Here is a 13487-nt window from a genome sequence, read left to right on the forward strand (position 1 = left end):
TAAAGTACTTACCCACCAACTACAGGAACATAACCCTCCCCCATTGTGTGACAGCATGAATTCTAACACCGTTAGTATTAGAAATAGGATAAAATGCCAGGAAACATTGTTTCCCGTAACTTGTATTTCCTTTACAATATTGAACATTTATGATCAATTTACAATCATACAAAAAGAAAAAAATATATTAACGTCTGGAAACAATTAACCCAGTTTTCATACAAGATTAGTATGTGATACTGTAGTAACCTTCCATCAACATGTACAGTATACAAATAAAATGGATCCATCAACATGTACAGTATACAAATAAAATGGAGACACCTGCCTTTAGTGGTAACTATGTTGCAACATTACTTGCTTTCTTTCAGTTACATTTTTATCAATGGGCATGCTGTCGGTTAAAAGTGCCCTGCATACTTTCAGATTTACACACTGGAAATATATTACATCTTGCACATACCCTCAGCAAAATAAGATACTAATTTAACCAGATTCCATGACAGTATAGTAAGATTATGTAAATACCCCCACACACAAATTATGACAGTTCATGCTCGACAAGACACCTTCATACATAACCGAGACTCCAAGAACCTGCGGTCAAATGGTTACAATAAAAATGAAGACCTACTGCATTTTAACAAAGGCAATAAAAAGGTTTAGTGTGCATGACCTTATGACAAGACGCTAACCTGTCAAGGACTAGCGTAACTATGTTAATTAAATCCTGAATGAATGACATCAGCCAAGTACAGGCACAAAGATATGGAAGAACATGTCTTAGCCATTGTGGCTTACATCTTTTTACATATGGTCAATCAATCAATCTTACAAATTTGAAGGTGAAGCATACCGAAAACCTGAACAGCTTCTATTATTATCTTAAACGTGCCTGGATAAATGCTCCATCTGATTCAACAAATAAGGTTAGGATTTGTAATGGTGTGGTTCATCTCTAATTCTTTAACGCTCAATAAATATCACAAGGGCATAACAGTATAAACAAACGTCAAATAACAAAAGAGCAAAATGAAAAAAGCTCTGATTTACGTTTTTACTCTGCAAAAGCACACCTGTGATGATAGGAGAAAAATGCCAAATGTTGACAGCCGTTGTTTAAAAGAAAAACGGAAAAATTGACTAAACAACACCTTTGTGGATAAAACTCCACTGTCGTCATGGTCTGAAAAAAGTTGCTTTTAGGACTGCTGCTGTTCCGCTTCGCTGTTATTTTCCACCACTGTATTGCTCAGCGGGCTCCATGCATTAGATATGTTGTTTTCAAGTCCCAGTTGAGCCAGTCCTTCCTCTGAGTTTGGCAATGAGCTCATTGACTCATGCACTGTTACTGTGTGCTCCTCCATCTGTTTTTGGAGGCTGTCCATCTCCTCCCTGACAAAAAAATAAATAATTTGAAAAACATCACAGCATATTCAGACTAGCATTGGAAACAGTATTCCACACCTCAAATGGAGATTTAAAAAAAAAAAAAAGAAAAAAAAAAAAAAAGTGTACAAGAGCAAAATATATTGGACATGTGGTTTTCAAACTGGGGGGGCTATTAAGTTATGCTATGTGCAGACCAAAGGCGTGCTCAGCGTTCCCGGTGGCCCGTTTCCATATACGTATAGTCAATGCAGTTCACGAAATCAGGCAACTGCACCTCAATAGTTGAAGCGTTTGAAGCGGAAATTTTGTTCCTTTTTGTTCCTGGGATTGAGAGACATGGAACACAGCCAATTAAAAAAAAAAAAAAAAAGATCTACAGGTATGGCATTTAGAGGTGCACAATCATGGTTGTTTGGTTTAAATTATGGCGTTAGGATATGGGGTCCTTGGAAAAATTACTCTGCTGTAAGATTTTGGGAAACCCAGTACGAGTGTACAACAGAGTATCTTACTTGAGCTGCCGCAAACAGTTGTGCAAGTTGTTGAGCGGCTCTTTGTTGACCGAAGTTGAAGGTTTCAGCAACTCATCAAGAAGTGAGGCAGGCACTGGGCAGTCGGGGATCTTTACTGGCGTCACTGGGTTGGATGGGGTCCCTTCAGTCTTCAACTCCATCCGTTGCTGTTCCAACGTCATAATTTAATGGCAATTCATCTTCAACGAGATTAACTTGTGCACACTTCTGTCAATTTAAAATGCTAACAAAAATCAAAAATTATTGTTCTATGTATAGTCCAGTATTTTGATATGAATGAGTATTAGTCATTATTATTTGCATCGGCAGAGAACCAATAACTCAAAACAGTATGCAGCTAATATGCTCAATTCTATATGCTAAAAATGCTTTCATCGAGTGAATCCTTCATTGCACCAAAATGAACCCAATGAAACCAAGTCAAGCAAAAGGCTGTATCACCTTTCTTAGACGGATCTGTTTGAGGTCCTGTTTGAGCTGCTGGTTTTGTAGCAAAATGGTCTTCATGCCGTTCTTCAGCTCACCCACTTTAGCTTGTAGCATAAACTTGTCCTTCCTTGTACCATTCAGCTCCTCCTGGATGGTCTCCAACTCGATCTTAATGTTCTGTGACAGACAGACTTAAAATAAATCCAATCACTTGAAAAAGAATAGGAGCCGATCATGATATTAATTACTGCTTTGCAAACTCTTTTCCCTGCCATTGTTTTATCGTGTTACTTAAGTGACATTTCTCATTTAAATAAATACTTGCCTGCAAAGCTGTCTGCAGGTTGTCCAGCTCCCTATGCTGACACTCCTCCATCATCTCTAATTGCTGCTTTTGATCCTCAATCTCCCTCTGCCTTTGTTCCACCTCCCACTTAAGGTCCTCAACCTGTGAGTTGTGGGGAAGTTGGACGAGACAATGTGTTATTAGTCGCTACACATTTCCATCAATAGTCAACTTTAGGTATTTGTAACTGTAAAAAACGTAGACTGCAAAACTTAGCTTTTCTTTCAGATAATAAAACAGTCTCCCAATAATATTAAAATAATTCAAACAATGAAATCATTTCCTTACCTCTTGGTTAGTGAGGGGCTTGTTTGACAGCTCTTCATCTAGTTGTTTCTGGAGGATTTGGAGGCGGGAATGGGCTTCAGCCAGCTCCTCTTGGAAACTGGAGATCTCTTGAGCATGCTTCTCATCCTGAGATCTGTGGATAGAGTCGATGGTCAATAGTGTTCGAGTTCGAGTGTTAGAGTTCGAAAAACTTCTCATTGCAAATCTATCCATCCCTTTTGGAAAAATTAGCAAAGTGACTTGACTTTTTATTTGAGGAAGTATGACACTTCTGTGGAAAACAATGCTGATAGTGGCAACGGTGACTTACTTAAAACATTATTATGTTGTTGATGATAACGTTTAAGTCTCTTTTACACAAACCTGAAATTACGCAAATCTATTTTTTACTATTAATACCCACATGCAGTGCGCTCCATAAATCCGCACATCCCATTTGAGCCGTTAGCTTTGTGTGCATGTTGCTTTGAATGGAATCAGTTTTGAGCTTTGATGGATTATACAATCATTTTGTGAATTAGATTTCCTGAAATCTAAATTTTAGCCTAAACAGTGTTTACTCATTTTTGAAACATTACATTTTTAGAAAATATTATGTAACCAGATCGACAAATCTCAGTAGTGATCAATAACATAATGGAAATAGTTGTAGTACAATATGCCATCAAAAAAAAATTCTGAAAGGAAAGTCAAGGCTTTCTAATTGCATGAGTTGTACCGTTATTTTTGTTGAGCACTGTGTACCCTGCTTGGCATTTATTTGCATGCAAAGTTCATAAATAGAAATTTTCAACACTATATGATAAATGTCACTTATTTGAGGATTTTCCTTTTTTCTCAGCTGGGGGGATGCGAATAGCGAGGGTCCACTCTACGTAGCTGTTATTTCCAACAGAGTCACTATTTACTGCATGTAATTCATTTCCATCGAAATCTGTATTCTGTAACAAATTAGTGTGCATACTGTAGCTTGTGGGCTTCATGTTGCAGAGCTTTGACCAAGTCCTCTTTGGCCTGAAGGTCTTTCTTGATCTCTGACAGTTCCAACATTGCAGCCCTGTAGTGTCTCCTATTGTGTGCCGCTTCAGCCTTTGCCGTTGCCACCTGGACATACAAATTAAATAATGACTAGAAACTCAACAAAGTGCATAGACAACTGCTATTGGAAGAACTCCAAAAGACTCTCAAGATACTCTTGTTAAAAGAAAACCGGCACCCCCAGAGTGCAGGAGAACTTGTACCTGTTCCTTAAGATCTTTGACTTTGGTTTTCTCTTTTTCCAAGGCAAGCTGCAGAGTTTGCACCACCTGCTTCATTTGTTGGTCCTCTTCTTCTTTGCGTTTCAGAACAGCTTGAACCTGAATAAGTAGGTGCATGAAAGAACAATTTATTTCACTATTAGGAAGATAATCTTTTACACTTTTTTAATCTCAATACATTGCACATTAAATACTCTAACCAAACAACACTCGTTGCAATCGGTGCTTCACCTGCAAGTTGAGCTGTACAAGATCCGCCTCTCGCTTTGCTAAAGCAGATTCCAAGATATTGGCATGTTCGCGCAGTGCACTGTGGGACTGTGTCAGTCCAACCAATTTTCCTTTTTCATGTTCCAGCTCAAGAGCGAGCTTCTTGTTAGCATCTTCTAGTTTTCGGATCCTCTTCTTGAAGCATCGCGACTCTTGAAGCTTTTGACAAAAAAAAAATCACAAAGCCATTAAGGAGGCCAAAGACGGAATAGGCCAGCCAGGAAAGTATTAAGTGCTATATTTAGAACTTTTAACACGGTCCCCCATATGGCCCACCTCATCTTCTAACTCCATGACCTTCTCCTGGTACTCCTCTAACTCCGTGGAAGTGAGGGATATGACTTCCTCAAGCTCCTTCTCTAACATTGCCTTGCTTTTAGTCACAACCTGCAGTGCAGTCTGAAGAGATTCAATCTTCTCCTGGGTAAACAAACAAACAGAGGTTATTGTGGCATTTAGAATGCTTGTATTTAACAATGGCAATTACAGGATGATTTCCCCCCCCAAAGAGCAATTAATAGTCATCAGAACAGCATTTTAATACAAAAGGCTTTTAGTCACCTTTTTATATTGGTGACACCTAACACACTGCATGCATGCATGTGCACTGCTTTAATTCACAAAATGTAGTGTACAAATATTTTTGTATTGTACTTTAAGGGATAGTGCACTTATTTAGCCATTCCATCAATAAAAGGTTAATATTCTATCCATAATTAATTTGATCATTTCTATATTTTTCATGTACCTTTAAAAACAATGAGGATAAGTCAGCAAGCAGATCTTGAACTACAGCACTGAAGTACGGTAAGTACTTCACTTAGTGTTCAGATCTGGTAGGTTTATACCTGCAAGATGTGGTTGCGTCCTCCATCTGAAAACTGAGCTTTGAGCTTGACCAGCTCGGCCTCAGTCGTCTCCTTGTCAGTTAGGGCCTCTTGCAGCCTCCTACTCAGGATGCTCACAGCATTCTCGTATGCCTTGTGCTTGGCCTTCATCTCCTTCTGAGCACTGGTCAAATCTGTCCCCAGCCGCTTCATACGCACTTTTTGCTCCGAGATTGCTCTGTTTTGGGAAAATAATAAAACTAAGTCAAGGGGAAAGCTGAAATGACCCTAACTGAATGTATGCAACTTGACATGCTAAAGTGTGTAAACGTAATAATCTTTGTGCTGTCGCTAATCAGGATAATAGACCCTCTGATTAAGAAATTTTAATTTTAGAAATAAATTTGAAGAAATACTTCTCATTGCCCAAACAAATTAGGCCAGACTTAATTAATTGTTACTTCGCTTTATTAAAAGCATGACTCACTTTTTGGCTTCTGTTTCCATTTTCTCCACTCTTTTCCTGAGACTTTCATTCTCTTCTGTCACAGCTACAAGCTGACTCTGATCAAACTGCAAGGACTGTGAAGGGAAATAGAAAGACTTGAAAAAAAACATCACTGACCTTAACTGAATTTAGCATAGGAGAAATAGAAGCAATTCACAATTACCTGGATCTGTGTTTCGAGGTGGTCGCGTTCTCTCTGAATGTCTTGCAGATGACTTTCCATGTTATTGATCTGTTCTTGGACTCTGAGTACTTCTTTCTGCAACCGGCCCTGCTCCAAATCAGCTTTTTGCTTCTCCCCGTGTACATCCAGAAGCTCTTGTTTTAGGTCCTTCACCTCTGCTAGAAGACGCTTTTTCGTAGACTTAAGCTCACTGATCAACTGGTCTTTAGAGTTAGCATCCCGACGATAGGCTTCCACCATCACCTGTGAAGGAAGACGTACCGTAATATTGTTCATCAGTCATGCACTAAGCAGCATCTATCATTTTTCCATTCAGCGAGGCACTGATCATTCTGTAATATTGTTCATCAGTCGTGCACTAAGCAGCATCTATCATTTTTCAATTCAGCTGACCATTCTATCTGTGACAGCCACCCAGCTGCACAATAAAGCCTCCTATGAAAACATTCTCACATTATTTTGTATGAAATTCTTGTAGGGATATTCTGTAGGAAATACTCTTCTACGTTCAAGAGTTTCCAAAAACTTTGTTGACACACACCATAGTTGGAGGGAATTAAATTGCGTGGTTCAATTTGGCCTTTTGTTTACAATTTTGTGAGCAAGGTCTTGCAATAACGGACAAAGTCTCGAGAATGTTATTTTCTCTGCTTGTAATGCTAAATCCTGTGAAGACCTTTCCATGAAATTCTACCAACAGTTTTCTCCAACAGTTCTGTCAATATTTTCATGTAGCATATTCATTACGACAATTTAGAATTGTTACCTTTTGTTGTTGGAATTGTTCCTTAAATTTCTGAACTTGTTTTTTCAAGGAACCATTTTCTTGCTGTAGTTTTTCAATCTATAAGAAAGCAAATGCCAATCATAACAGATTACTTGAAAGATAATTATCAAACACAAAAATAAATAACACTCATCAAATATATTGCAGATTTATAAAACAAACCAAAAACCTTTTGTTTTGTCACAGTAATTGTATATCTACTGAATTCAGTTCAGTTGATATCTATGTACATCTGATACCCAAAAGCACAACCAACTCATTAGTTTCGCACCTGACTGGTTTTGACCTGCACTTCCTGTTTGAGATGATCCAACACATCTGAGGCCACCAAAACGTCCTCTCCAAGCCGTTCAGCATTTTCATCAAGTTGGTTCTTGTCGGCTCGGGCCGTCTGCAATGCTACCTCCAGAACAATCTTCTCATTCTGGAGGTACTGGATGTTGTCATCTTTGCTATTGCTCTCTGCCTGCAGCTCAGTTAGCTGGGCTTCCAGCTCTAGGTATCGAGCCTCCAGTTGGTTGATTGACTGCTCTTTGGTATGCAGGTTCTCCTGAGTGGTGGTCAGCTGGCGCATAAGCTCCAGATGTTCTTTCTGGAGAGCATGCAGCTGCATGTCCTTCTGAGAAAGGTTCAACTTCATCTAATGAACACACACAAAAAAAAAAAAAAAGAACCACAGATCAGAGCAACACAGAGGCAAAATGGTTGGCACTGTTGCATAGCAGCTAGCGGTTTGGTGCAACAGGCCTGGGTAAGCAAATCATTTACAATTTAGGTACAAAAAAATTAAAAATATCAAAATGCTCTTGAAAGACAGACATGAAGGATTGATCCAAGAAAGCAGATTTTGCAACCTGTTCTAGTTCCATTTCCAAGTTACTGGCTGTGTTGGCCAATTTTACTAAGCGCTCCCGTTCTTCCTCAAACTCCTCTAGTTTGTGTTGCAGGTCATCCTCCACCATAGTCTTGGCATCCTGGATCTGCTTGTAGGCAGCTTCGTGAGTCATCATGTCAGCCTACAACACAAAGAGCAGAAGGTCCCGATCGCAATCATGTAAATAATCAAACAAGATCTGAGAACACACATCAACCTGGACCGTCAAAGAGTATGCCACTTTAGATTGGCCAATATTTTGTAAAAACACCAGACAGAATATAGATATGTGGAAAAAATACAAAATTACTTAATTTGGACAGAGTTGTACATAGTGGAAAACATTCTGAAATTATTATTATTATTATTTTTTAACTATTTATTTCCCTATTACAAAAAAATTGCATTTGAACAGTGAGTGTAGACTTCACATCCACAGTCTAGATTTGTCCAAATATGCTGGTCTGTTTCAACAGACATACGTTCAAACACGAAATGTTTAATGTACCTCAATGCTCTGCAGTTGAACAGCTATACGCTCTTTTTCTTTGATAGAGCGGTGTTGAGTTTCTGTCAGTTGGTGGGACAAGGTCACATTCTCTAGCTTCAGATGTTCCAGAACGCCAGTCTGGGTCATTTTGCCAGCCTAGGAAAGAAGGTCAGACTTTTTGTTTGACATACATTTTGAACTTTAAATAAATAAATAAATAAATAAATAAATAAATAAATAAATAAATAAATAAATAAATAAATAAATAAATAAATAAATAAATAAATAATATTACCTGCATGTTAGCCATTTCACTTTGCAGTCTCACTCGGGCCTCCTGAGCCAGGCCAAGTTGTTGCTGGTACCACTGCCTGACCTGCTGGAGTGAGTCAATCTCTGCCTGGGAGGTTTTCAGTCGACTCTGGAGAGTGCTACGCTCCAGCTGGACCTGTTGTAGTTGGTTCTGAAGACCACCCATTTGCAGTCGCATTTCCTGAACTGCATGATATATTGATATAAATAAGAACAGTCAGGTTGGACTTTTGGCTGACTGGAGGCTTACCTGTGTTGTCCCTTGATGCGAGAGTCGTTTGCATTTCATTCACCTTCCCCATTAGTCTGTTGTATTGGTCTTCAGCCACATTCAGGTCATTGCATAACGATGCCAGATTGGCATTTTTGCTCTCCAAATCGCCTTGGAGCTCCACCATTGCCTTTTCGAGTTGGCTACAACTTTGCCGCAAAGTACTGACTTCTGTTGTGAGGACATTCTGCTTTTCCTGGCTAAAGTGAACCTCTGCCTTTTGAGCTTGCATCTGAGCATTCACGGTGGCAAGCTGGGCCTGGAGCTCCGTCTTCTCTTTTAGAGCCTGGTGGGCAGGACAGGATTATTAAAATGTTTACTGAATGATAGATACAGCATTTGCCGATTAATATGTCTGTCTGCAGCAAACAGCAGTAACAAGTCAAACATCGAGAACCTTTGGTGAACACGTTTTAATATAGTGTACACTAACAGGAAGTAAAACAAAACACTCATTATGATGCAGTGCATTTGGAGCCCACCCCAAAATATAGCAATAATAATAAACACTGTTAATAATTAGTACACCTCTGACAATTTCACTCAAAACTATGCTCTAATATTGTATTTTGCCAAAATGTTGTGGCTGGTCAGTGTGTTTGTAAGTACTTCACACTAACCTGGTTGGCCTCAGATGATAAAGATTCCAGTTGGCCTTCTAGTCTCATTTTTTCTTTCAACACCTGCAGCATTTCATCGTGGCCCATTACAGAACTCTCCAAAGAGACACTAAACAATGTAAACAACATCAGTTATTTGACAAGCCAAAAGAACAATCAAAAAGCTGCTGGAATTATTTTTAACTGGTTTTAGTTTACATGTCATCAAAAATACCTGCTGGAGAAGCGGTCTACAATAAAGAATAATAAAAAAAGCTGCTTTAATTGTTCTAACTGGTTTTAATTTATATGTAGAAAAAAAACAATCACTGCATGTCATCAGAAATACCTGCTGGAGAAGCTGTCTCTGCGGCTGCGTGGTTCTACGGCGCCTTCTCGCTCCAACTCCTGAAGATGCTGCTCATCACTGGCTTCTTGCAAGACTTCATGCAGGGAGGGAAACTGACCCATGGCCTCCGCCGCAATCTCCCGCCCCTCAACCGTGTAGGTCCCCTGCTGCCTGTCCATGGCAGCAGAAAACATGGTGTAGGTTCCCCTGGTAGAGGCACTGCTGTAGGATGAGCTGTCACTGTCATTGCCATCATTTCCAGTCCTTGCTCCTGAGTCACCACCATCAACCTCAGAGACACTTTCCCCCACCTGCAGCAAAACACCAGACCGCCTTTCTCCCTCGCACGTGCCTGACTGTGACATCACGTTGACCTCAGAAAGAGTAGATACTGCACTGATAGTGGACTGGACGGAGCCCATGGTGTTGTCTGCAGTCTTAATTCCACCTCTTTCTCCTCCAACATCGTCCTCTGGAGATTTATAGTCAGCCAAGGAATGGATCTTGCTCGTGCGGGACGATCTGGATTTCTTCTCCTTGGTGGGGGGAATTCCTAAGCTCCCAAGTTTAGGACCACGGGGTACACTGGTCCTCAAGAAAGAATACTCCTTGGTCATTGCGAGTGTACTGGCCCGGGGAAGAGCCTCGGGATGCAGCATTAACTCTGGATCCAGGGTGCTGAACGGTCTGTTTTTTGGTGTGCTGCGGTGGGACTGAAAAAAATTGGGTGGTTATACTAGCAATATGGCCACTTTCAAGTTGCTAAGCCTGCTGTACACTATCAATGAAGAGCGTTATCTCAGAAAATGCTTCAGTTAAATTTAAAAACCCATGTACTAGGTATTACATGTTACCACCCTCTTTAAACAAAAGTGTTCTTTTTATTTATTGTTTTCTTAAACATTTCCTGGGAATGCTGGCTCCCTCTTCTAAAACTGACTTCATGCTTAGTCAAGCAGTTCATTCAAGTCTACCCGTGAAATAAATATGATCAATAAATATCATCAGCATTTGATTCAGTTTTTTGTAGTTTATGAAAAAAACGGAAAAAAATTACTTAGGCCGTTATGTTAGGAGGGTGCCAATACGTTAACAGTGTTGTCTTAAAAAATAAATTATGATGGTTGTGACAATGTTGTCTAAAAGGTCAACTACAAACAATATTTAACGAAGGTGATTGTGACTGACTTTTCACTCACCCTCTCCTTATGTCTTTGCACTCTGTACTGTTTCAGCTGCTCTTCCAGGCGCCGACGAGCCTCCAAACGAATCTTTTCCTCATTTTCCAGCTCCAATGAAGGCTTCTGGTTGGCTACAGAGCAAGAGTATTCATCCAAAAGGAAACATTAATTAAATTATATACTCACACATCATGTGAGCATTGTGAAAAGAGGCAAACTGTGAATCCCTTAAAGCAAAAGGGAAAAAAAAGGAAAATATGCCATAACACCCTTTAATTAACCCTATGAAAGTTGAACAAAAGTCATGTGCTTGACTCCATCTACCCAGAGAACAAAGACAACAGACCAGTAAAATAATAGGAGTTTGGTGAAAGGGTTACAAACAGGCTTAGCACAGAGGGGGCATTCGCGCAACAAATTTATGCTTACACAAATCAGTCTCCTGCATAGGCATACTGAGTTTGAGTGACTGCAATGCATCACCCGTGTGACCCGTGACCTCAGCAACAGCCTGCTCAGGTTCAAGCATCATGGGTGGATAAGCAGTCACACCTGGAGAACCCTCTTGACTTTGGGAGTTGACCGGGGGGCTGGTGCTAAGCAGAAGGGCGTTTGGAGACAGGGACCCATTAGCATGGGAGTTCCCAGCAGCAGCAGCACCAATGCCCTCTGACTTTTCGTCTCCATTTGGCATCAGATCCGAGCTGATGGGACCTGAAATGAATGAGTCCCAAGGAACGTGACAGTGAGTCATAGTCTGTATTGTGGGCCTGAATGCATAGTGAATGTGATTCTCTTGGCAAACTGGCTGAGCAACTATGACAACAATCTAATTCACCCGTTGGTCTTAAGGGCTCTGCTGCTCAAGTAATTTTATTCACACCTCGTTTCCCCATGCTACTAAAACACCATGTGCAATTGGATACATTTTTTATTATTAAGACCAGTCATTGTAAGCCAAGACAGTTGGAAAAAATGGCTGTGTACACAAGGTATGCATGCCTAGCCTCCCTCCCACCCCGAGCACTGAGCTCAAACAATGGCAGACATTTTGTTATCATATTCCACCAGCATCAGCACTCACCGTTGTGAATCCCTTTAGTTGTGTTTGGTTTCCCATCAGGCCCTTGTTGCTTCAAATTTTGCTCACTTTCAGTCCTTTGGAGTTTCAAAGTGCTGTGAGATTGCTCGGTATTCATCTCCATTTGAACAGTGTATTAGATTGTAATGTCCATAGCTTTTAGATTATATTTCTGGGTCTTCATTGGAAAAGCACCAAAACAATCGAAACTAGGTGCCTTTCAAGATCCAGGATGTACTACAGCACGGAAAAGAAAAATCACACTGAGTTTAGCAAATGTAACACTTAGAAAAACGTCCCATATTACAGCTCGAGCAATGCCTCTTTACGAGTGGCAGCAATGCTCCATTAAACTAGCAACATCTTTTGAAGATGTTGCAAATGGTCAATTTTCGTCCTATCGAACCTTTCCGAACTACACTAGTCGACAAACACGCAGTTAAGATAGATATCAACAGACAACAGCTACAATCTCACAGGTAAGTAAACGGCATGTATTCTTTAGTAAGTGTAATTACCAAAGACGTAATTGGCAGCCATAAATAATATGCACTACATCTTAGCCTGTAGTGCTCGCAAAAGTTAGCAATATGTTTGCGGCGGGGGACCTGTCAAGCTAACATCAAAGTTGCTAACGCGATCGTGAGAGCTCGAGTGTGGATTAGATTTTTAAATCATCACACAAATATCACAATTAACATGTTCAACCCAGCGGGATTTAAATGTCCACGGGCTGACTATAAAATGACAAATTCATTAAATGCATTAAAATTATAATGAAAGCTCACCTAACCAGCTTCGCCTTTTACTACGTGGCTGTTTGGGTTCCGTCCTTTAATATGTCCGACTGGAAACATTAAATCACTAAATATAACGCCTGACGTATAAACCGGGAGTAGGCCTGTCATCCACTGCACTCAATGCAAACAGGGGGATCTGGGTGGAGGGTAAAACGCACATCAATAGTAGCCTAAAAAATAAAATTAAATAAAAAAAAACCAATCTATCAAGGTTGTCGATGGATTTAAAATGTAAATTTCTGACGTTTGAATGCTTTAGAAATATTACAAAGTGTACGGTGGCACCATCTAGCGGTATTTAAAAAAAAGACCTACGACACATATAAAACAGTTACCACACGTACTAAAATATAACGCATAGTTTCGTCGACGATATGTAATTATTTTGACATAATATAAAATAGTATTTTTCTTATTGCTTGCTGACCAAACCTCGGTGTAACACTGAGTAACTCTATGTTGCTAGTATTTATTGCAACAAACAAGGGACACATTTTATAGGCTTATAGTGGCAAACAAAATAAAAACAACAACACGTAAACCGTTCTTGTCAGAGCTCAAATTGTCATCACCCCACGCTTATCTACTGTATTTCATTCATTTTAAGATTAAACTAAGTCAGACAACTACAGATCCCAAAAGTCAATAGTGACAGGTGCTGCAACCTCTCATGCATGATGCATGCATCTCCTGCAGAATATTGCAAG

The 13487-nt window shown here is 39.9% G+C and overlaps 1 protein-coding gene across 3 annotated transcripts; it reads right to left on the reverse strand.

Annotated features, from left to right (window-relative positions):
• Positions 1-89: 89 nt before the first annotated feature.
• On the reverse strand, positions 90-12928 carry golga3 (golgin A3). 3 transcript variants are annotated; one of them, XM_061278046.1, is made up of 24 exons: positions 12769-12928; positions 11984-12217; positions 11452-11613; positions 10918-11030; positions 9719-10431; positions 9391-9499; positions 8750-9056; positions 8483-8685; positions 8206-8343; positions 7678-7839; positions 7095-7463; positions 6803-6880; positions 6016-6279; positions 5832-5926; positions 5366-5582; positions 4794-4937; positions 4479-4676; positions 4230-4346; positions 3953-4092; positions 2989-3121; positions 2680-2802; positions 2367-2531; positions 1905-2071; positions 90-1395 (listed from the first exon to the last, which is right to left on the reverse strand). In XM_061278046.1, the coding sequence occupies exons 2-24, from the start codon at positions 12102-12104 to the stop codon at positions 1203-1205; spliced, it is 4431 nt and encodes a 1476-aa protein (XP_061134030.1). In that variant the 5' UTR covers positions 12105-12217; positions 12769-12928; the 3' UTR covers positions 90-1202. The 3 variants fall into 3 exon arrangements, with proteins under 3 accessions (XP_061134030.1, XP_061134029.1, XP_061134031.1); XM_061278045.1 differs by having other exon boundaries at positions 11329-11613; XM_061278047.1 differs by having other exon boundaries at positions 11329-11613; positions 11984-12057; positions 12769-12820.
• Positions 12929-13487: the final 559 nt, after the last annotated feature.

This window comes from Syngnathus typhle, linkage group LG5 (assembly GCF_033458585.1).
Source record: "Syngnathus typhle isolate RoL2023-S1 ecotype Sweden linkage group LG5, RoL_Styp_1.0, whole genome shotgun sequence".
In the NCBI taxonomy this organism is placed as follows: Eukaryota; Metazoa; Chordata; class Actinopteri; order Syngnathiformes; family Syngnathidae; genus Syngnathus; species Syngnathus typhle.